At 66.3% G+C, this 21,882-nt stretch overlaps 1 protein-coding gene across 10 annotated transcripts; it reads left to right on the forward strand.

Annotated features, from left to right (window-relative positions):
- The first annotated feature begins 10,207 nt into the window (after positions 1–10,207).
- EGFL7 (EGF like domain multiple 7) lies at positions 10,208–21,820 on the forward strand. Of its 10 annotated transcripts, XM_044264574.1 has the most exons (10): positions 12,955–13,049; positions 14,453–14,543; positions 18,071–18,192; positions 18,394–18,510; positions 19,276–19,391; positions 19,559–19,654; positions 19,795–19,959; positions 20,664–20,728; positions 21,207–21,369; positions 21,552–21,820. In XM_044264574.1, the coding sequence occupies exons 3-10, from the start codon at positions 18,113–18,115 to the stop codon at positions 21,572–21,574; spliced, it is 825 nt and encodes a 274-aa protein (XP_044120509.1). In that variant the 5' UTR covers positions 12,955–13,049; positions 14,453–14,543; positions 18,071–18,112; the 3' UTR covers positions 21,575–21,820. The 10 variants fall into 10 exon arrangements, with proteins under 10 accessions (XP_044120502.1, XP_044120500.1, XP_044120501.1 ...); XM_044264567.1 differs by lacking the exons at positions 12,955–13,049; positions 21,552–21,820 and adding an exon at positions 10,208–10,335 and having other exon boundaries at positions 14,450–14,543; positions 21,207–21,545; XM_044264565.1 differs by lacking the exon at positions 21,552–21,820 and having other exon boundaries at positions 12,954–13,049; positions 21,207–21,545.
- Positions 21,821–21,882: the final 62 nt, after the last annotated feature.

The raw sequence follows: 21,882 nt of genomic DNA on the forward strand, positions 1-21,882 counted from the left end.
GCCCACAGAGGGGGCACAACTGTCACCTGATCCTAGGTGAGGTCACGGAGGTCACATCCCACAGCAGAGGCAGGTCGTGAGCCCCACGACCAGGCCCCCCTTGTTCCCCATGTTCGAGTGACGGGCCGGCCCCTCCCCACCCGCCTGCCCCCATCGCCCAGAAGGAGAAGCATCCGGGGCTCCTGCCTACGGCTCTGGTGCCTTCTTGAAGTCCGTGTCACTGGGACAGCCTGCGTGAGCGCAGGTACCTGGGGCGTGGCCACCAGGACCCTGTTGTCCCTGGCTGTGCACTACTTTCGTCCTGTCCCCCAAGGCCCATGGCCCATTCCCACCAAGACAGGGACTCCCTCGCTGGCCTCACACGGGCACCCTCCAGGAGCTCCCAAAGCCCCCACTGCCCAGCCCCTGACCCTAGGGTCAGCTTCCCCAGGCAGCAGGACTGAGAAATCTCTCTGTGCTTTGGTCGGTTTCTTAGGGAAATGGGAATGATTAGCTCCCTGTGGTTTACACCATGAAAGGGCATAGGACTTGGAGAACCTTTCAGACAAGGCCTCAGCCTGGCCACAGGGGCACACCAAGAGACCCTTGCCTGAGGCTTCAGACAGACTTGACCTGGGGCCACCAGGCCCCAGCAGGTGTGTAGGGGGAGGGGCGGAGCAACATCACCTCCAACCCAGAGCTTGGAGCTGGGGGGCAGTCACACCCACCTTTGGGTTTAATGTGCTGGGGAGATGGGGGGACCCTTGTACTACTCCTGGCAAGCCCCAGAGGACCAGCTGTGTCTCCCCCAAAGTCCCTACCTGCTCCTGTGTCCTCCAGGCAGTAGTGGGGAGGGAGAGCGTCTTGTGGGTTTTGCCTAGGGTGGGACACATGGGGGCTCACTGGGAGGCCTGCTGCAGCTGGGGTATGGCTCTGCTGATGGGGTTAAGGCTGGGCCTGGCCACCCCACCTCAGGGTGGGCAGTCCCCTGGCAGATTTCATGCCATACCCCATGCGCAGAAGGTCCCAGAAGACTTGGCTGCTCTGGGTCCCGCCACCCTCACCAGCCCCAAATCCTGCAAATCTGCACTTATGAGGGAGGGGGAGGGAGCATGGATGCGGCCACCAGGGGCCCCAGTCTCAGCCTGACCCACTATAACCCTGCATCCACCAGAGGGCAGCTGGGGCCTGGGGTGGGGTCGCTGGGCCAGGGCAGGAGGCTGGCTTGGCTGGGACCTCACAGTTTCCTCTATAAAATGGAGCCCATGGTGCCTGCCCCCCAGGGTAGTTCGAAGGGTCTGCAGGACAAGGCCGGCCACCTGTCCCCCGACCCCCACGGCTGACCCTGCGTCCTTGCGGGAAACCCCACCGAGCCCCCAACACTGGATACCCGCGGGACCTCCTCACATGTGTCAGTCCGGACACACCAGGGTGTGGGGCAGAGGGGGAGGGGGATGCAGGCTCCCCACTGAGCACAGAGCCCGACATGGGACTTGATCCCAGCACCTTGGGACCATGACCTGAGCCAAAGGCAGACATCTCACCCACTGAGGCACCCAGGTGCCCCAATCAAGACAGTTTTTATAAATAAAACAGAATGTGCAGGGCGCCTGGTTGGCTCAGTGGGTTAATCCGCTGCTTTCGGCTCAGGTTGTGATCCCGGGGTCGTGGGATCGAGTCCCGCATCGGGCTTTCTGCTTTGGCAGGGAGCCTGCTTCCCCCTCTCTCTCTCTGCCTGCCTCTCTGCCTACTGGTGCTCTCTGTCTGTCAATTAAAAAAAAACAAAAAACCAGAATGTGCAGACCCTGGGTGTACAGTGGGGTGGGCTGTAGCGGCGAGCTTCCCCAAGGGAGCCCCCGTCTGTTCCCCCCTCATCCCTGCTGCATATTCCCAGAGGGACCGGAGCATGAACTAGGACCCCATCAGCCACAGCCGCAGGATTGCTCTTCCCGGCCTGGTCACTGTCACTCTGGGCCGCAGCTTCCTCCTCTGCCCGCTGGGGGGCGGGGCGGGGGGGGGGACCGTGGGCTCTCCCTCAGCAGGCAGCATGAAGAACGCGGACACTCTCACCGGCCAGAACCCCCGAGGCCAGGTGGCCTGCACCCCCCGCCCCCACCGCGTCAGCCCTGCCAGCCTCCCCTCGCCCCTGACCAGTGCCTGGCGGGGTGGCCAGGCGCAGGCAGGAAGGCGGGCAGAGAGGAGCGTTTCCGCAGAGACCCGGCAGCCCCGCGGGTGCAGGCCTGATAAGGGCCCACATGGCCAGCCGCACGTCCGCCTTTTGTCCCCAGCCCCGGTCAGCCTTTCCTGCCGGGGCGGGAGGACCAGCGCCCGGTAGTGGCCCTCCTCCTCCTTCTCCCCCTCCTCTCCACCCCTGTGCTCAGAGGCCTGGGGGAGTTTGAGGCCCCTGGGGGCAAGGGCTCCAGGCCCACCCAGGCCTGGGGCTGGGCACCTGCACAAGCTGCCCACAGCCACGGAGGCTTCCTTCCTGCCCGGACCCCCGCCTCGGCCAGGGCCCTCTCCCAATTCTCGGGAAGTAGCAGAGTGGGTCCCCAGCCCTCCCAGCCCCTCTAAGCTCACTGCTCCTGTGACTCAGGCCTGTCTCAGGGGCCCTCAAGTACAGATGCTGCCCATGTCCCCACTTGGGGTCCCAGGGAAGCCTGGGCCTGGCTCAGCCCGTGTGCTGCCCCCTCGAGACTCACCCCCGAAGCTACTCCACCTGCCACCTGGCCCAAGATGACCTGGTCATCACGAGTCTGACGACGGGCAGAGGGAGGACCATCAGCTGTACCCCCACTGCCCACAGCGACCACGACTCTTGGCCACACAGCAGGTTTGGCGAGCTGGTCTGAGGGAGGGATCCTCCAGCCCCAGAAGGGGTCTCTTCACCCCCCACAGACTCCGGGGGTCACCCTCAACTGGGGGCCACCCAGGCCCGGGGTGGGCAGTGGGCAGGACGGGTGCTGCAGACAGAGCCAGAGAGCCGGGGTCACACCATGCCCCCGATGTCTATTTCTGGAGCCCGGAGAGAGGGCCTGGGCCCAGAAGATGTGCCCTCTTGGGCTGAGGTCCCCCTGAACATGCCCCCACATCTGATGGGGTTAGTAAGAGCCAATCCCCAGATGTCTTCCAGGCCATCAGCAGGACCAAAAGTCTGTCCTCTCCCCAGCCGGAAACTCCGCACCCCTCAAACACTGAATGCCCAGGGCCCGCCCCCAGCCCCCACGAATGCATTTCCTGTCTCCACGGACTTGCCTCCGCCCCACAGCTCCTGTAAGTGGAACCAGACGGTGTTTGTCCCGTGTCTGGCTTCTCTCACTCTGCAGGTCCTCGAGGCCCGCCCCCGGCTGTAGCAAGGGTCTGTCTGTCTTGCCCTTTCATGGCTGAATAACGTTCCACGGTATGGAAAGGCCCCAGTCCCCCTCACCCATAGACTGACGTTCGGTTGTGGTGAACCCCGCAGGCAGCAGGTGTCCCGTGCGTCTGCCCGAGTGCCCACTCCCAGCGCCTTCTGCGCGCACTCAGGAGCGGAACGGCCGCGTCAGACGGAAACTCAACATTTGCTCTTGGAGAAACCATAAGTGAGCCACTGGTTCTCGAGTGCATCTGTTATAAACCACGGTCCGCCCAGGGAGTCCCACCCAGCTTGGGCAGGAGCCCGGCCCAGACCCACGCACAGCACGGAGGGTCTCAAAGGCGCTGAGGGAGCAGGGAGCTCTGCGGGGCAGTTCTGAGCAGAGTGAGTCTGAGGGAGCGTGGGGTGCTTCGGGCCGGGCCCGGAATGTCCCGAGATTCCGAGGGAGGGGAGCCCCTGGGGGAACACGTTGACCAGAGCCGTGAAACTGAGCACCGGGCACGTGCGCCTCTTGGGGTGCTTGGGCGGGAAGCACACAGGTCTGTGCCACCACACGTCTGCCTGGACCTACAAGTGGACGCCTTGGAGAGGCCCTCGTGCACACTCCGGACTCTGGGCGGTGACCGCACAGCCCTGCGGGGTCGTGGTGTGTAGTGCAGCGTGTGGCAGGTGCTGATGGGGGCAGCCAGCGGTGGGGGGAAGGCGGGGCGTCGGCCGGCACTCTGCGCTTTCCTCTCGATATTGCTCGGAACCCGAAACTGCTGTAGAAAGTCAGATCTACCAGAAAATGTGCCACGTCTGATTGTGAGCGCTGAACGTGACGTGGAGCCCGGTGCACTGGACCTCGAGGACGCCGCAGCTCCCGTCAGCCGCGGACCTGGCCGGAGCTGCCGTGCACACCCGGCGCCCTCGCTTCTGGGCCCGGCGGGGCACTGGGGCGTGCAGGAGCCCGGAGAACGGCTGTTCCTCTCACGTACCTCCATGCTCCGAAGGCACCGACTCTTTCAAAAGCTGCTCGCATGACTTCACAGCCCAGACAAAACACAGAGAATCTCCTTTCATTTTGGAATGGCAGAACACTGTCTAAATAAGGGACCCCCGGCCCAGAGAGGCCTTCCTGTCCCCCCCCCCCAACCAGGATCCAGCTGACTCCCCAGGGCAGAAGCCTCACCCCTGGCCTGCATCCCTCTGCGGGGAGGCTGGGGTCCAGCAGCACCTGGCCTTGGGGAACAGCCCGGGGAGGGAGGTGCATGTCTTCCTTCTCCATTTGGCTCCTTTAAAGTGGGGGGAGCTGAACGGGGTGAGGGCCGGGGCGCTCCCCAGCGTCCTGAGCCGGACCATCCCACACCTCGCCAGCGGAGCCCCAGATGAGAGTCCCGAGCCCTCTGTGCTCCGCCCCACGGACCTGGCGGAGCCTCCTGGCCGGGACCTGCTGGAGCGGGGCATCCCTCCCTGACCACGGAGTGAGGGTGGGCCTCGGGCATGACGGCCGGCTGGGGCCTGCTTCCTGATCTCCCATGGGGCGGTGCCGTGGTCCACCCAGAGACGGCCAGCCGGCGGGGCCCTCAGGGCCACCGGGAGGGCTGGCGCTCCTGCAAAGCAGCCTTCCCACCTCTCCCAGGGCCGCACGTGGCCGCCTGGACCACGGCCTGAGCAAGGCGTTTCCGGCCATTGTGCAGAGCAGGGCTGGCTCAGGAAGCTGAGATCCGCAGGCAGGGCCTGGGAGCTGCTGTGGGCTCCGGGCCGTCCCGGCTGAGAGGCAGGCAGGCTGTCGTCATCTGGGACGGGATGGCAGTCCCCAGACTTGGGGTGACCCCCTCACCTGTCGCCTGCTCGGATGCTGCAAGCAGAACTGTGGGACTGGGGACGGGACGGCCCTGCTTCCCCTCCCCCACCCAGAGAAGGGCACGGGGACACCTTCACAGGGTCATACACAGGGGCAGTGGGGAACGCCGAGCTGTTCCCCAGAACAGGGATGGGGTGTTGGTGGAGAATACACAGGGGGTCAAGGACTGGGGGACCCAGCACCAGGCACCCGGCTCGGCTCGCCGGGGACTGCTCTGATTCCAGAGCAGGGTTGGAGGACAGGGAGTGGGCTCCCGCTGTGTGGAGGGTCCGGGGTGGCCTGGATTCTAATCCCAGCTCCGCCGTGAGCCATAGGACCTGGGGGGCACTTGCTTCTCTGAACCTCAGTCCACTCCTGGCACAGTGGGGGTCAAGAAGGAACCCTAAGATTTACCACGGGGTGGCTGATGAAGGACACTGGGGCTAGAGAGGATGGGGCTTGCCCAGGATTGCCCTGGACCCAAGGATCCTGAACACACAGCCACACACCAGACCCCAGCTGCCCCCAAGCTGTGGAGGGGCCCTGCCTTCTTGTCCTGGCTTCAGCTTAGGGAGTGAGGCTGGAGACACTTCCCAGGCTCTGAGAGGGGACAGCGAGACATTAGGCAGGACCGTCCAGAGGACGTTCTGAGGGACTGCTGGGGAAACCTGTGCCTCGCAGGGGCTCCACGGCCAAGTCCAGCACGTCCAGGGCAGGGACAAGCTCCCGTGGGGTCCAGATTTGACCTCTGACTCCAAGTCTGCAGCAAAGGGACAGCCCACAAGCAGTGTGACATCCCCAGAGAGCCTCCTGGGGCCTCAGTTCCGCTCTGAGCTGGCCGAGAGGAGACCACAAGGTCCACATCTGCCCGTGCCCTTCCTATTCCGTCCCGGGGTCCCGACGGGAGCGGAGAGGCCCCTCCAGCCGTCATGGGGCTGGGCAGGGGGGTGATCAGAAACCACTGGCTTGGGAGATAGTTTGGGGCAGCTCCTCAGACAAGCAAGCACAGAGCTGCCACCTGACCCGGGAACCCACTGCCAGGCACGACATCCCTTGTGCGACCTTCCAGAAGGGGCACGTCCAGAGGCAGGACAACAGCGGTGGCCTAGGGCTGGGGGTGGGGACAGGACCCGAGGGGGAGGGGAATGACCGCTAAGAGGTTCGGGGTGCTTTTGAAGCAAGGAAATGCTCAAACTGGAGGGACGTTGGCCGCTGGGCTCTGTCACTGCACTGAGAGCCGCTGCCTTGCACAGTGGAAGCGGGCGCACGGGGTGCCGGGTGAGCTCCAGCCCCAGAAGGCTGCCCGGGGCTGGAAAGAAGCCAACAGCTGCGTCTTGGTTCCTCGGAGTCATAGACCCCCTGGAGCCCCGCCTGAGGTCACGCCGCTACGGGGACCGAGCCAGGCTGGGCACAGTGCCCAGCGTGCCTTTGCCCTCTTGCCTCTGGGAGCCCTGCTTTCGCTAAACGGGGAGGCCCAGGGCGGCACGCTGGGGCAGGGTGCCCAGCAGGCAAAGGGGCAGGAGGGGAGGCATTTCCACTGGCGTCCTGGGCCTGGTGCGGGGTCTCTGTCCCCCACACAGGTGGGCCTTGCTGGAAAGGATCTGTGACCCTAAGCAGGCAGGCAGGGGTCTCTTTCCCCACACCCCAGGACCCCGGGGCCAGGCTCCTCCCCTCTGGACCTCAGCGTACCCACAGGGGAGAGGAGGACCTGGACCCATGGACCCTAAGACCCCAGGAGCCACCCAGGGACCAAGATGGGCCTTGTGCCCCCTTCCCCCAGCAGTGGGGCATGTGAGTTTTTCATCAGGAAAGACCCAGACTAAATTTATGCCTGGGCCAGAGCACGGCTGTGGAGAGGTCAGGCTCAGCCCCCACCCTGGCCTCCTGACGCAGTTCCCCTTCCCCTGGTTTGGGGGGGTTTCCATTGTTCTGGCGGCCGGGCTCCCAATCGGCCGGCACATTCACTTCCTGTTTCCTGGCTGAGAGGAAGCCGAGATTCCTGGCCCCTTTCCTCTCTCTCTCTGCGCCCCTAAGGAAATTGAAAGCTGATGACACTAACAGGCGGCTGTGGAGCCGAGGTCGTGGACTGGGGTGCTGGGGGCGCCTCAGGGCCCCTCCCCCCGGCTCTGTACTTGGGGTCACAGGCCCCTTGGGCATCTGGTGGAGTCTCGGATCCCTCTTCCCTGCGCCCCAGGAAAGCCCCAGCACAAACTGCCTGGCATGCTGGGGTTCAGAGGCCTCTGGGCTCCCAGACCCTCCTGATCGGATACTTAGGAAAACTGAGGCAGGGAATTCTTCTGGCTCCTAATGCCCCTGACTTCACTGGTGCCCATGACGACCGCAAGGGTGCCAGCCAGTCTCTCTGGGGAGGGGACTCCCGCGCCTCTGTCAGTGGCCCATGCCTCTAGTGACCGCTGGGATGACAGGCAGTCACGGACAGGGTGCCAGCAGCCAGCCTGGAGGACAGGGACCAGCTCATCTGTCCCCCAAGCCTGGCGCGCCCCCCACCCATATCCTCGCAGAGGCCGGGAGTGTTTTGGCTCTGGGTTAGAGGTCAGGCTCTGCTAGTGACCATCTCTCTGGCCCCGAGAGGTCATTCCTCCTCCATAAATAGGGTCCGATCCTGACCCCAGGCTCGCTCTCAGGGGGAGCACGGGCATGGTACTGACGGGCCTTGGTGTCTCTCTTGTTAGCTTCCCAGCTCTCCCGCCGTGGGCAGGGCGGTGGGACAGGATGGCCCCGCGCGCAGGGCTGGACCCTCGCCCACTCCACCAACCTGCCCCCTTTGCAAGATCTTCCCTTTCCGTCCCAGGAGATAAAAGTGTTTTTCCCCGTCCACATGGATGCCCGCCCCATCTGCCTGGCCTGGCAAATTGCAGCCCGACTCTGAGTGGGGCTTCTGTCCAGGGAGCCAGGAGGGGAGGGCAACCCCCCTTCCTCAGCCCGCACAAAGGAGGGAGCCCCAAGGGGGTGGGGGTGGCCTCCACAGCCTGGAGGAGCCTGGGTTCCAGACGAAGCTGGCACTGGGACAAACTGGGGGTTTGGGGCTGAGGACCCTGAAGATGACCCTCCAGGGTGGGCGGGGGGGGGGCGGTGGTGGTGGTGCAGGGTTTGGCCTGACCACAAACGCCCGCCCCCGGAGCTTCCAAGCAGGACCCAGTGTCCACCTGAACCTCAAGCTGACCAACAGCCCCGGCACAGTGGTGGGGGGTCTCTTGGAGGCCCCTGGTAGCCAGGGACACACTGCACACTCACAGCAGAAGTGACACAGGGGGCCCCCCCAGCTTACTCTCCAGTGGGCAGCCCCTTCTCTGTCCGCTGCCCAGACCCAACACCCCGGGACATTCACTGGGCCTGTAGCTTGCAGGCTGCTCAGACCAGCTGAAGCCCAGAGCTCGGCACCCTGGGGACCACATGGCCCCCCACGCGCCCCATGGCTGGCTCTCAGCCCACCCAGGTGTCTCGTGTATAAAATAAGTCTTTCTCCCCATGTTACAGAAAGAATAGTACGTTAGCCCCGCAAAGTCATCAGAATGGCTGAAATCAGACACTGGGCAGTAGCAGGTGCCAACGAGGATGTGAGGCAGCCAGAACACCCCAGCCCTCGGGGGTGACCTGGGCAGTCCTTGATGTCATGCGTCTCCTGGGACCAGTAATTCTCCTGGAGAAGGCCTAGATTTAGGCACCCAAGAGAAATGCCAACACCCCGGCACAAAAATGTTCAGAACGGCACGGCTGGTAACAGCCAAAAGCGGCAGTGTGTGCCTGGCCCTGCCCTCCCTGTGGAAGACGGAGTTGCCCAGAGGACCGGCAAGCTGCCGCCAGCCACAGAGCCACACCGAGCGTGTGCAGACATGCCTGGAGTGGGTGAGGCCAGACCCACGGGCACACCGCCCCGCACCATACTTAGAACTCAAAGCGGATGAACCATGCTGTGCCAGTAGGGGCATGGGCACCTGGGGGGGGGATGGGGGCATCCCCTGGGGGGATGCACACTTACCCTCCCCCCACGCCCCGTGCACAACTCCACGGCAACACGCACATGGAACCGCCTCTGGGCCGGGCGCCCGTCTGGGCGGGGTGGTGGGGGGTGGCCCTTCACACCCCTGCTAGGGGCCAGCTCTGTCCCCAAGGGAGCGAGGCAAATGTGGTCTGTCTCTGCTCCAGGGAGCTGGTGCTCAGGAAGGGGGTTCAGGCCACAAGTGTGAGGGATCAGACGCGGTCCCCAGTGTCGTGGGAAGCCCTCAGCTGTGCTGAAGCTGGGAGGTCACATGAACTGATGTCACCTTCACAAAGAACTGGGGTGCGGCCAGGGGTGCCCCACAGGCTGAGGAGGAGGTCCCCCAGGCAGGAAGCATGGTGGCCCAGACCAGAATGGGACAGCAGCAGGTGGGACACGCTCTGGAGGCAGAGCCCATGGGGACACAAAGACAGGACGAAGGCCGTGTTCTGGGCCTCCGGCCTGAGCAGTGACTGCATGGACAGTCCCCAGCAGGTAAGGTCTGGGAAGCAGCGCAGAGAAGGGTCTCCCGCTGCTCGCCCCACCCCCCAGTCTCCCCATCCAGGGCTCCTAGTTCCCACTGGCTGACCTTGGACGAGCACGTTCCCCTGGGGGCCTCAGTCACATCACCTGAAGGTAATTTCGTGAGGGCCTTGCACAGAGTCTGGCCCGGCGCTTCCAGCAGGCGCACCGGGCAGAGGGCAGCGGGCAGTGGGGGAGATGATGCAGCACGGAGACCCCCAGGCTCCCTAGAAAACCTCTGATTCCCTTTGGGACCTCACCCAACTCAGATGCAGACCCGGCGCAGGGGTAGCCAGGCCCCGCTGCCGACGGTCCCTGGGCCGGCCGCACCCCTTGGTGAAGGCTCAGCACATCTGGTGAGAGGCCGGGCCCAGCCTGGCTGACGGAGCCACCCTGTCCTGAGGCTGCGGCTGCTCTGGAGGGAAACAGGAAGCCCCATCTCTCTGCCGGTGGCTCTTCTCTCTCCTTCCTGCAGCCCGGCTCACATACCTCGCCTGGGGCCCCTCGGCCTCAAGCTGGCCTCTGCTGGGGTCCTGGTCTACCCCTTCCTGGGGCTGCAGAGGCCCAAAGCTCAGGGGTGGGGGGTCCCAGGAGGACCGCGAAGGCCCTGGTGGATCTCTGCCACGCCCCACGGCCTGACCAGCACGCTCAGGGAAGGTAAGGCGGCAAGACTCCTTTCCAACAACTTCAGAAAGTTCACAGCCGGGGAGGCAGCTGCGACCATCCAGTCCTACTGACAACGGGGTGGATGGGGAAACTGAGGCCCAGAGCCTCCAGCAACAGAAAGCGAAGCTGGGACCAGCTTCCCCAGCCTTGGACGCCATGCCGGAAGCTGGCCAGGCTGTAGGCCCAGGTCTCCGAGCTGCCCAGGTGTGGACAGGGAACTGCCAGGGCCCACCGTGCCCTTAGGGGACGCAGGCCCAGGTCAGACTCCTTCCAGTGATGACTCTTTGCCGGTGAGTCGTGTTTTCCTGGACCCTAAACAGGGATCATCAGAGGTGGTAGGAGGCCCTGCCTCTCGTGGGCGGGAGGGTGGTCCCAGCCCGCCCCAGGGGGAGCCCCCTGCCACCGTCCCGGCACCCTGGAGTGTGCCTGTGGGGCATAAAGCATGTCTCACCCCCTCCAGGGCCCCGGGACCTCCTGGAGTCCAAGAAAGTGTCACTTCCACCTCTGTCCTCCACCTGTACCCTCCCCGCCAGGGCAGACCCCGAGGAGCTGAGCCCTGTTTAGGGCAGGACCCTAAGCCTCCTCCCGCACTGGCCCTTGAGACTCTAGAAGCCTGAGTGCAGCGCCTGGGGGAGGGGTGAGCGTCAAGTCGGGCGAGGCCATCCCTTGGCGCCCTGATCCAAAGCCTGCTCTCCGGGGATTGGTTCTGATCTCCGCTCAGGGAGGGGCTGGGGGCAGGGCAGAGCGGGTCAGGAGGCAAGTGCGGACCCGTGGGGGGCTCAGAGAACCCGCTGGCAGCAGGCAGAGCCGGCGCCCCACCCTGGCCGGCTCCCAGGGGCCGGGGAGACCGACTTTCTTCCCTCTCGCCATGTATGTATTGCACGTCTGTGCTCTGGAGCATCATTCCAGAAAGTTCCCTCACACGGCCGAGCTTTAAAGGGAGGGTGAGACATTCACCATCCACTGTTTGGCTCATTAGCTACTCCCAGGTCAGCCCACCCCCGGCAGGGAAGGTTGGGGGGCTGGGGGCTGCCCCCGAGGGAGCCCCCTCTGAGAAAAGAAAGCAGCTGTCTTGATCCTGACCCCTTCTAGCCCTCTGCCTCGCTGCTCACCTGGGGCACGTCTCTTCTCTCTCCCAGCCCTCAGTTTCCCTGTCTGTACACAAAAGAGGACGGCTGCAGCCGGCCCTGGTGTCTGCAGGGGCTCGGAGCCCATCTCTGGGTGTGCTCTGGGTGGGGCGGGCAGCGGGGGCAGAGCCCAACTTGGACCCTACCCTCTAGCGAGGCCCCCCGCCCTGTGCCTGCAGCAGACCCCCAACCTGCAAGCTGTGGGGGTGGGGAGGAGGCTGGTCCCTCTTGCTCTCAGCATTCCCTTGGGGGATTTTCCAAGCCGCTCCCCCTCCTCCCTCTTGGCCAGGACACCCAGCTAGGTGGGGCCAGAGGGAGGTAAGGGTGAGCAGGGGTGCTCTGGCTGTGGGTGGGCAGGGGCTGATCCCGGAGCAGGGCACAACCCCCCTGGGACAACCAGCAGAGGTCTGGCGTGGCCCTGCTGGATCAGGGACCCTCGGCCAACTGTGTGGTCCGGGTGTGTCCTCAGCAGCTGCCCAGGTCCCCTTGGGTCTCCAGCCACCCATGATCCCAGCAACTGAGGCCCCGCCAGCGGGCTCCCAGCACCACCTAAACGAGGACACTGGAAGTCATTCCCAGGGCTGGGGGTGAACCCCGGGGCCAAACAGAGGAAGCACCCTTGGTGGTCTCCCAAACACCCTACATTCCTCTATCTCCATGCCCAGCCTGGCACTCCTCTGCCTGCTGGAGGCCGGGGGAGGGGAGAGGGCCGGAGGATGTGCCTCCAGCCCGGGAAGAGGACCCTGGTGGGTGCACCTCCGGGAGCAGGGGGCTCACTGCCCGCACCCCCCCCCGGGGTAGCCCCTTCTTGGAGAAGGCCCAAATCTCTGGGCTGGTGACTGTCCTCCCTGACTCCCCCTCAGCCACTCTGGGCCTCAGAGTGTCCGGACCACCAGCCTACCTTGCCCGTCCCCAGGTCTCTTCCGGCCGGGGGCCCCCTCCCAGGGCGGGGGTCCCTCCAGATTCCCATGCTGGGCATACACATCTGGGGGTGCAGGTGCCTGGCCTGGGAAGAGTCCAGGGTCAGAGCACAAACAGTCCCTCCTGTGGAACTTCGGTAACATGGCTGATGGTGCCAGAAGGTGGCTTCCCAGTGTGCCACATCCTCTGTCACACGCTGAGACCCGCGGGTCCCAGGCTTGCCAGCCAGGCCTGCGCCTTGTCTCTGGCTGCTTCAGAGTTAGACTCTGAAATCCCAGGGGACCACTCCCCCACCCCTGCCCACAATCCGACCAGGCCACCCCCTGGATGGCCCCCACCCGTCCTAGGGCCTCCTGTTTGTTCGCTAGCCGCTCCCTGTTATCAGCAAGGAACACACACAGGAAGTCCGGCCGGGAAGGGCCCATCCCAATCCTGATTTACACGGGATGAAGCATAAAAAGCCGCCCTTCCTTGCCCCGGGAGGAGCCTCCCCACCCGCAGACGGCTGCCCCGCACGGCCCAGCTGAGAGCTCCGTGGTCAGGCCAGGCAGGCGGCCTCCGGAGGCGCTCGGGGCGGCCAGACAGGGCAGGATCCTCCTCTGGCCTGAGCGGGCAGCGATGGGGGCCGTGGCCAAGCCCGGGCCCGGGCAGTATCAGGTATGGCAGGGGTGGCCTCGGGGACAGGGAGCGGGCCAAGCGGGGTGAGCACACCCTTGGCTCCCACAGAGCTGCTGGCCGGGCACCTGTCGGCTGGGGGCCCACCTGCCAGCTCCACACCCGGGCCTCCGGGCATCATCTCGCTCTTCTCCCTGAAGGGGCCATTCCCACCGTGCTGGGGACACTCAGGCCCCTTGGCCAAGGGCACCGGTTGTGGGTGGCCTGGTCTAGACCGACTCTGGCCTGCCTGGCTGGGACACTGAGCCCTGGGTGGTCCAGCAGCCACTGTGACCCTGGAGAGGAGAAGCCCGACGCGGCCTGTGGCCTTCCCCTCCACACGCCCTCCCGGCCGACCGCCATCCTGGAGAAGCTCCTAAGGTCGGCTGGGCTCTCCTCTCAAAGCCAGGGGTCCCAGGGCCACCCCCAAGCGTGGGCAGGCTCTCCCCACGTGGGTCTGGGAGGGGAGGCAGAGGGGGCTCTCGCCTCACGCAGAGGAAGCCCAAAGCCAGATGTATGGCCAGGCTCCTTGGGTGTGCTGAGCGGACAAGAGCAGCCCCCCACGTCCTGCTGGCCTGGCCTCGAGGGCATGGGTGAGGTCCTCAGGCACAGGGACAGCCCAACTGGACCCTAGGGGAGCCCCTGCTCTCTCTCTCCCCTCCTCCAGCCAGAGTGCCCGAGTCCCCAGCCAAGACCCCAGCCCCACTGGAGGCTTCTCTGGCTTCCGCTGCTCCCGTGGTCCCACGGCCACGGCCGTGGTCTGTCTGGGGAAACCCCGTGGTTCACATGGGGTTAGCAGCTGAGTGAGGGCCAGGGGCCCAGCTGGGTTGCAGTCAGGGACAGGATGGGGGCAGGGGACTGGGTGGGGAAGGTCTCCCCTAGGCCTGGCTCTTAACTCTTCCCTGCCTGGGTCTGAGTGAGGGCTGCCCTGCTCAGGTTCAGGGGCCGGGGGCCCTGAAGTCCTTCAGCGGCAGGAGCCTGTCATGATCACAAGCATCCCAGCTGCTGCTGCCCCAGCTGCCCTCAGACCATCTGTCAGGGGCTCTCAGGGCCCTCTCATCCTGGGAGCTTCTGTCCAGCCATCGGGCTCCCCTCCTGTCCTTTAGCTCCCATGTACCAAAGTGGGCCCTAACCTGACACCCCAAGCTACTAGCTCTCCAAGAAGCCTTCCCCTTCCCCAAGGACCCTCACCCAGCACCCTGCGCTTTGCAGGCATGCCCAGCAGCCTGTCCATCCCCCTCTCCTGGGACCCGAGGCCGGTCTGGCTCGGCCTGGAGGCTGAGGGTGTGAGCCACAGGCAACACTCGGAAAGACCCACTCAGCTCTGGCCGTCGCCGCCAACCCAGCCCCTGAACATCAGGGTGACCAGGCTGGGCGCTAACCCACACTATGGCTCTGACCAGCAGAATCCGGCTGGAGGGAAGTACCAGGAGCCCTGCCTGCCGGAAGAGCAGCTGCCACCGTTGTCCGGGGGAATGACAGAGCCCCCTTCTCCAGGTGAGTCCCACAGCAAGCTTCAGATGCTCTGGGCACAAGCAGGAGGTCCAGCTGGGCCTGGGAACATCCTACACACACATGCACTTAGGTGACCGGGGTCCGGGCCCTGCTTCAAGGGCAGAAGCGGCGGAGGGAAGCAGGCCCTGCACCTGGCATGCACCTGGCATGCACCTGGCATGCACTGAGGGCCGTGAGAGTCGTGGTGTGTATGTGACCAAATAATTCCCGGCAGGTGGGGCGTGCCTGCTCCTGGTTCCAGACCCCTTGCTTGGTGGGCACTGCTGCGGGGAAGGGCTGCTTTAGCCCACCTGACACGTGCAGAAATGGAGACCAGGAGGCCCGGAGGAGGGGGGCCTCCGGGGGTGGTCTTGACCCTAACCCTAACCCAGTGGGAGTCCCACAGGGCCCCTAACCTGACACACTGGTTGAGAGGTCGCACCTAGGCTCTGGCCAGGCTCCACCAAGCCACAGCTCTCCAGGTGACCTCGTGCAAATACGGGTGCCCGGGCCGCGTGGGTTATTCTGCCCACCCTACGGGTGACTGCAAAGTCGCGGTCAGCTTTAGTCCACGCCTGCTGCCTAGTGAGCTGGCCACCCCCTTGCGACGGCCATCCGCATGGTTCGGTGCCCAGCCTGGGAGTTCGAGGGCCTCCCCCTCCCCCGACCAGAGCGGGCTCCCCACGCGGCCTCCGGACACCTGACCAAGTCCCAGTCCTGCGTCCCCTGCGGCCGCGCGTCCTGCTGCGGGGTCGGCGCCGGCCCGGGAGGGGCCGCAGCGCGCTCAGGCGGGTGCGCGTCCGGCGTCCCGGGCTCGGGCTGACTCACTGCCCTGCCCGCGGGGCGCCATGCGCCGCGGGCCTCAGTGTCCCCATCTGCGCAATGGGGGCGGGCGCGGGGGCTCGGAGCCCACCCGGGGCGGGCGGGGGGCGGGGTCGGGGCGGGGCGGCGGGCGGGGCCGGGGCCCCTCCGCGCGGCGGCGGCGGCGGCGGTGGCGGCGGCGCGTGCGCGCCCGGATCGGGCGGTGAGTGCGGAGAGAGCGGGCGCCGGGCCTGGGGGCGCGGGGGCGCGGGGGCGCGGGGTGCGCCGAGGGCGGGGTCCGCTCGCCTCGCGCTGGGGCGGGGGAGGCCGGGGGCCCGGGCGCGCGCGGAGCCGGGGGGCGACGCAGCGCGACCGCGGGGAGCCGAGAGGTGAGCGGGCCGAGGGCGCCGGGGCTGCGGCTCGGGGGCGCGACCCCCAGCCCTGCCGGGCCGTGTGCCGGGTCCGGAGAATGGGCCCAGCGGCCTCCGTGAAGGGCGCCCCCTGCCGGTTGCAGGCGACGAGCCGGGCCGTGCGGGGGGGGGTGGGTCGGGGCCGGGGGGCGCCTCAGCCCCTCACCGGCGTCGGGCTCTGAGCGTCCCCGCAGGGCCTGGCTCAGGGCCTCGCAGGCCCCAGACCCCGCGCCTCTCTCCATCCTCACCCCCACCCCGCGGTCTGCCGCGCAGGGGGAGGGGAGCTGGGGCCGGCGGCGGAGAGGACGCTTCCCCATGGCCTGTCACCCCGCCTTTCCGCCCTCCCAGGGTCCTAACGTCCAGGGCAGCCCTCCAGGCGGAAGGGGGGCCCCGGGGCGCCGCTCTGCGGCGAGGCCGGCCCCTCCCTCTGCGGCCCCAGCCCTCCGGGTGGGCGCTGCGGGGACGCCGCGCGGGCAGGTGGGCGGGAGGGGGGCGGGCTGGGCTGCTGCTGACCCTCGGGGAGGGCGGGATGTGCCCGCTCATCCACCTGAGACGCCGCGGCCGCCCCCGCTCGGGCTCCCCCGCCCCAGCTGGGCTGCAAAGGGAAATGAGACTGTGGCCCAGCGCAGGCTGGCCGGCGGCCTCCGGGGCCCAGGAGAAAGCCTGACTTGGAGAATTGAGTCTCCTCTGTCACAAGCGCGGGCCACTTCTAAGGGGCTGTCAGGGAGTGGGGGCGGGGCTGGGGTGGGAATGGGGGGCCCAGTTACATCTGCAGGAAGCGAGCCTCCCCCTACCTCGGGCAGGCAGGCACAGCCTCCGTGGGACCCTCGTGTTCGCCTGCCCAGCCCCCGGGCCCTGCGGCCACCTCTGCTTTCCCAGGGCCAGCTCCCTGGGCCCACTTGTTCCCATCCTTTCAATTCTTGCCTAGACCCCCAGGAATGCCCCCAAGAGTGTGCTCCCCCCAGGGTCCGCTCACAGGACATGACCTTGCCCCAAACTAAGTCCCAACACCATAGCTTCCCTTCTTGGGCCCCCACAGAGAACAGGGGGTGAGGGAAGGACTCTCCCCCAGCTGCCGTCTGCCTCACCTGGGTCTCTGGGCTGCCGTGGGCCAGGGCGAGGGCTCCACTCCCAGCCGACCTCGTGACCTGTCACAGCATCACTCTCCCCGTGTGGTCAAGCTTGGCAGGGCTGAGCGCTCAGCAGCAGCTCATGGTGGTCACTCCGTATGGGACCAGCTGTCAGGTAGCGGAGTGGTCTCTGAGACCCTCGTGGTGTTTTTGAGGAAACGGCGTCCCAGAGAAGGGGGTGACCCCACCCTGCATGCACTCCCTGCCACACAGAAGTCCAGCTATCTTCCATGTCCTTCCTGCTGGATGCCCTGCAGGGCCAGGGGCTGCCCGCCTGGCCAGAACCCAGCCCCTTGGGGGCCTCGGTGGGGTGTCTGGAGGGCCCCGTCTGCCCAGGTGCTTGCCGCACATGTGGGCAGCTGCCTCCTCCCCGCCACTGCACAGGCCCCTGGGCTCGTTGCAGACCATTAATTCTGGGTTGGGCTTTCTCACATTCCCAGGAATGCTCTCCCGGGTCCCTGGCGTCCATCCCCAGAAGAGAAGGATGGCATTTGGCTCCACTGGCCTGTGGGGAGGGCAGCTCCAGTCCCCCCCAAAACCCCCCAAAACTGTCCTGGGAGCCCTGGAGCAGACTGGTCAGACTCCAGGGCAGGAGTGCCCCCTCCCACGCAGGCTCTGCCCCACTCTGTGCAGGGCCATATGGCTCCTCGCACTGACCCCTCCTAGACTGCCAGGCCACCTCCCCGTGGCTGGCTCCCCATTCGGCAGGTGAGGACATCGAAGGCCAGAAGGACCAAGCCAGCTGGGCTGGGTTCCAGCTCTGCCCACTCCCACCCCGTCTGCAGACCGGGATGGGGACTCCCCTGCCATGACACGAGGGCACTAGTCCAGCCCAGGTGCTCCCCCTGGGCCCCACCTTCCTAAGGGAACGTTGCTGGAGCTGCAGGTGCCGTCAGGTTCACCCAGACCGAGACGCCTCTGGCCCCAGGAAAGGGGACCGGCTTCTGTCGCTGCCATCGGGGCCCTTCTGTAGTTCCCGGCCCTTTGTGCTGGGGAGAGGGCTGGCCTGCCTCGCTGAGGCGGGCGGGAGGAGGGGGCAGCTGCCACTGCCCCTGCCACTGCCCCTGGGGGCTCTCCTGCAGTGGGAGGTCCCAGCAAAGCGGCTGAGCTGGGCAGGGGTCCCAGAGCCAGGGGACAGGCTCCAGGAGGGATCTGCAGAGGGGTTTACGGGGTATGCCTTGTGCTCCAGGCCCCCCTGAGGAGAAGGTCATTCCACCCGCAGGCGCGGGCCATGTTCAGCCCCAGGGAGCTGCTGCTGCTGTGGTTCCTGGTGCTGGTGGTGGGTGGCACTGAGCACGTCTTCCGGCCTGGGTGAGTCAGAGTGGGGTGGGGGGGGCGCCTGGGCCTCTGGGTGCTGCGGTGCTGAGGGCGGGGGGCATGGCTCGTCCTTTTCACTCTTGATGAGGGTCTTTCCTGTAGGCACTCTGGGAAGCCCCTTCCCCCGATTCTTGGCTCCCTTGGCTCCGGGCTGGGAGCTGTGGGACTGACCGGCCGGCGCCCCCATCTCTGTAGCCGCAGGGTGTGTGCCGTCGGGGCTCCCCGGGGGCCCGAGTCAGAGTCCTTCGTGCGGCGAGTGTACCAGCCCTTCCTCACCACCTGTGACGGGCACCGAGCCTGCAGCACCTACCGGTGAGCGCCCCGCCCCCGCAGGGCCCCCACCCGCCACACATCAGCGCCCCCCGCCCGGGTGGGAAGCTGGGCCCACGTCCCAGTGGACAGCGAGGCTGATGCCTGTTTTGACTCGGGCGGTCTCGGTCTCAGGATGTGGCCGTAGTAACCTCAGACGTCAGCCCCTTTTCTGCTCCCCCATCCTCGTCTCTGGGGGGCTCACCATCCTGTCTGCTGCCCTCTGCTTTCGGGGTGCTGGCTACAAGTTCTTATCCATTTGACATGACGCCTGCCTCGCCAAATCCTGCCTCGAGCTCCCGTGGGCACCCCTCTCCCCGTGACGGCCCCCGACGGTCACCCCCCTGGCTGACCGCCTGCACAAGGGGTGTATCCTGCGGCGCTCAGCTGTGGAAATGCGGCTTAGGAGATTCCGCTGTCTGTGGTCTGTGGGGTTCTCAAAGCCCTTCCTGTGGGATATCCCACCCCCCACACTGGCCAAGAAGGTGGGGGCAGTGTGGGTGGGGCCCAGCGAGGGGCGGGGCCCTGCTCCCTGTCCCTTGCACTGAGCGTACTGGCCTCGGAGGGGCCCATTGGAGAGCATCCCCCTTCCCCACCTGCTCAGGGGAGGGCCCTGGAATCCAGGACTCTGAGGCTGTGGTTTGAGCCGGGCTGGTAGGGGGCACCCTCAGCATCCATGGGCCCAGTGCCCAGGGAGGAAAGGCGGGGTGGGGAACCTGGGAGACCACCGGTGCTGCCACTGACTCGCTGTCCCCACCCACCGCGCAGGACTATCTACAGGACTGCCTACCGCCGCAGCCCTGGGCCGGCTGCCCCCAGGCCCCGCTACGCCTGCTGCCCGGGCTGGAAGAGGACCAGCGGGCTCCCCAGGGCCTGCGGAGCAGGTGAGAGGGGCACAGCTGTCCCCGGGGCCCCCGCAGACCTGGGCGGAGCACCTGCTACTTCCATCTGAGCGGACTGCCTCCTTGCTGTATGGCCCCCCTTCCCTGGCTGCCCCCCGTGGCACCCTGGGGACCTCCCTCCATTTGTGACGGGCCCTCCCTTTTGACAGCGATATGCCAGCCACCGTGCCAGAACGGAGGGACCTGCGTCCAGCCAGGCCGCTGTCACTGCCCTGCAGGATGGCGGGGTGACACCTGCCAGACAGGTGAGGCTGCCTGCCGTCCTCCCAGAGGGGAAGGGTCCTCCAGGGTCCTCGCCGGGCGTCGGGGGCGGCCCACGAACAGGTCTGTGTTGAGGGGGATCGGTGTGGGTGCCACTCCCTAGCGGATGCCCCTTTTCCTACAGATGTGGATGAGTGCAGGGCTGGACAGGGTACCTGTCCCCAGGACTGCGTCAACACTGCGGGTAGTTACTGGTGTCAGTGTCGAGAAGGGCACGGTCGGTCTGCAGACGGCGCGCTCTGCCTGCCCAAGACAGGGACCCCCAGGGTAGCCCCGAGCCCCACTACAGGTAAACTTCCCAGGTGTCCCCCATCCTTGCTGCTCTGCTTGGAAGGGGTCAGGGAGGGGGGGGCGGGGGGGCCTCATCCTGCCAATTGGCGCTGGGCACACTGGGGACTGCGGGGGGCCGTGTGGCCTGGGCTGCTGGCCATCTCCCCAACCTGGGCAGAAGTGGAGATGCTCCCCAGAGCAGAGGTGGAGGTGATTCTTGGGGGGCAATGTGGAGAGGGTTGCCGAGGGGGCCTCATCTCAGCCGAGAGCGTGGAAGACGGCGCCCCGGGGTCTTCTCCTCATCCTGCCGCCACAGCCGGGAGACGCCATACCTCTGCTGGCGACGGGACATTATTACTTTTGGTACGCGCTGTGACACTTCAAACTCGTACCGTGAGTAATAATGCGCTGTCGGCAGCTCAGCACCAGGAGCGCCCAGTGGACCTCGGCTTGGACAGCTCAGCGTGGCAGGGACCCTGGTGCAGAGGGGCAGGGCACGGCTGCCTGGGGCGCTAACGGGGCAGGGCTCCCCCCCCCCCCGATTTCAGGCCGCCCCAGCTGCCTAGGATGGGGGAGGGGCTCGAGCCCCATCTGCCCCCTCTCCAGGGCTGTGTGTGCTGCCACACTCTGCAAGGCCTCGGCCTCGGCATGGGGACCAGAAGCCAGCCTGGGGTGTGGGCCTGGGAGCCCGGCCTGCCTGATTCGGGGCTGGATTCTCCCCAGGCGTGGACAGCGCCGTCGAGGAGGAAGTGCAGAGACTTCGGTCACGGGTGGACGTCCTGGAGCAGGTGAGGCCTGGCTCCCCCTGGTCTCCTGTGGTGCAGCTCGGGCCCTCAGGGGTTGTGGGGCTCCGTGGGGGTGGCCCTGGGAAGAAGGCCTCCTGGGTACTGACAGCCCAGGCCAGGTAGGGCGAGCCGGCCTGGGGGCCCCAGAAGAGGAGGGGCCTGGCTTGGCTGTGCCTCTACCCCCAGCAGCACAGAGTTCCTACCCCTACCTTTGTCCCTGCAGCCCAGAGGGCCATTGGCCTGATAACCCCTTGGAAGCTCTAGCACAGGCGCCCCCCCCACCCCAGCTCCTCTGACCCGGGACTCCAAGCTTTGGAGACCACTGCCGGGCAGGCTCGCAAGGTGTCCGTCTGCCCATGCACCTGGCTCTCCTGGCACAGACGCTCCCTCTGGTGGACATCCAGGGTTCTGCAGAGCCTTTACTGGCCAGAGGTCCCTAAAAGCCTTGTGGGACAGAGGGTCTCTTCTGCTTGGCCCACAGAAGCTGCAGCTGGTGCTTGCCCCACTGCACAGCCTGGCCTCGAGGGCCCTGGAGCATGGGCTCCCGGACCCCAGCAGCCTCCTGGCTCACTCCTTCCAGCAGCTGGACCGCATTGACTCTCTGAGCGAACAGATCTCCTTCCTGGAGGAGCAGCTGGGGTCCTGTGAGTGCCACCCCCTCCCCACAGAGCTCCCCGGGAGCATGGGACCTGTGCCCAGCCTGTGCCCACAGAGAGACCAGAGACTGGGGCAGAGCAGCCATAGTCTGAGGGAGCGGATCTGCCTGGAATGGGGGAAGGCGGTGGGGAACGGTGACCCCTGACCTCAGCCCTTTGTCTGTCCGCAGGTTCCTGCAAGGAGGAGCTGTGACAGGTGGCCCGGGTCCTTGGCTCTGGCTACTAAGAGCCTTGCCCACTGTGCTGGGTCAGGCAGGAGGGGGGTTTCGAGCCAAGGCAGGGTGGCAGGAGGGGTCCTCCTAGGTGTGATCCTGCCGCAGCCGGGCCAGCAGCAGCGAGCGGGCCCGTGGCTGGGGGTGGGGAGGCACGAGAGTCTCGCTTGCCGGGCAGCATGTTGGGGGACTGCTCATCTGTGTCAGAATAAAATGAAGGTTCAGGAGCTGCTGTGTCCTTGGTGGGTTCTGGAGGGCGTTCTGATGGGGCACCGGCCGTTGACTGGCA

The sequence above is a fragment of the Neovison vison genome, chromosome 9, assembly GCF_020171115.1.
Source record: "Neovison vison isolate M4711 chromosome 9, ASM_NN_V1, whole genome shotgun sequence".
Classification (NCBI taxonomy): domain Eukaryota; kingdom Metazoa; phylum Chordata; class Mammalia; order Carnivora; family Mustelidae; genus Neogale; species Neogale vison.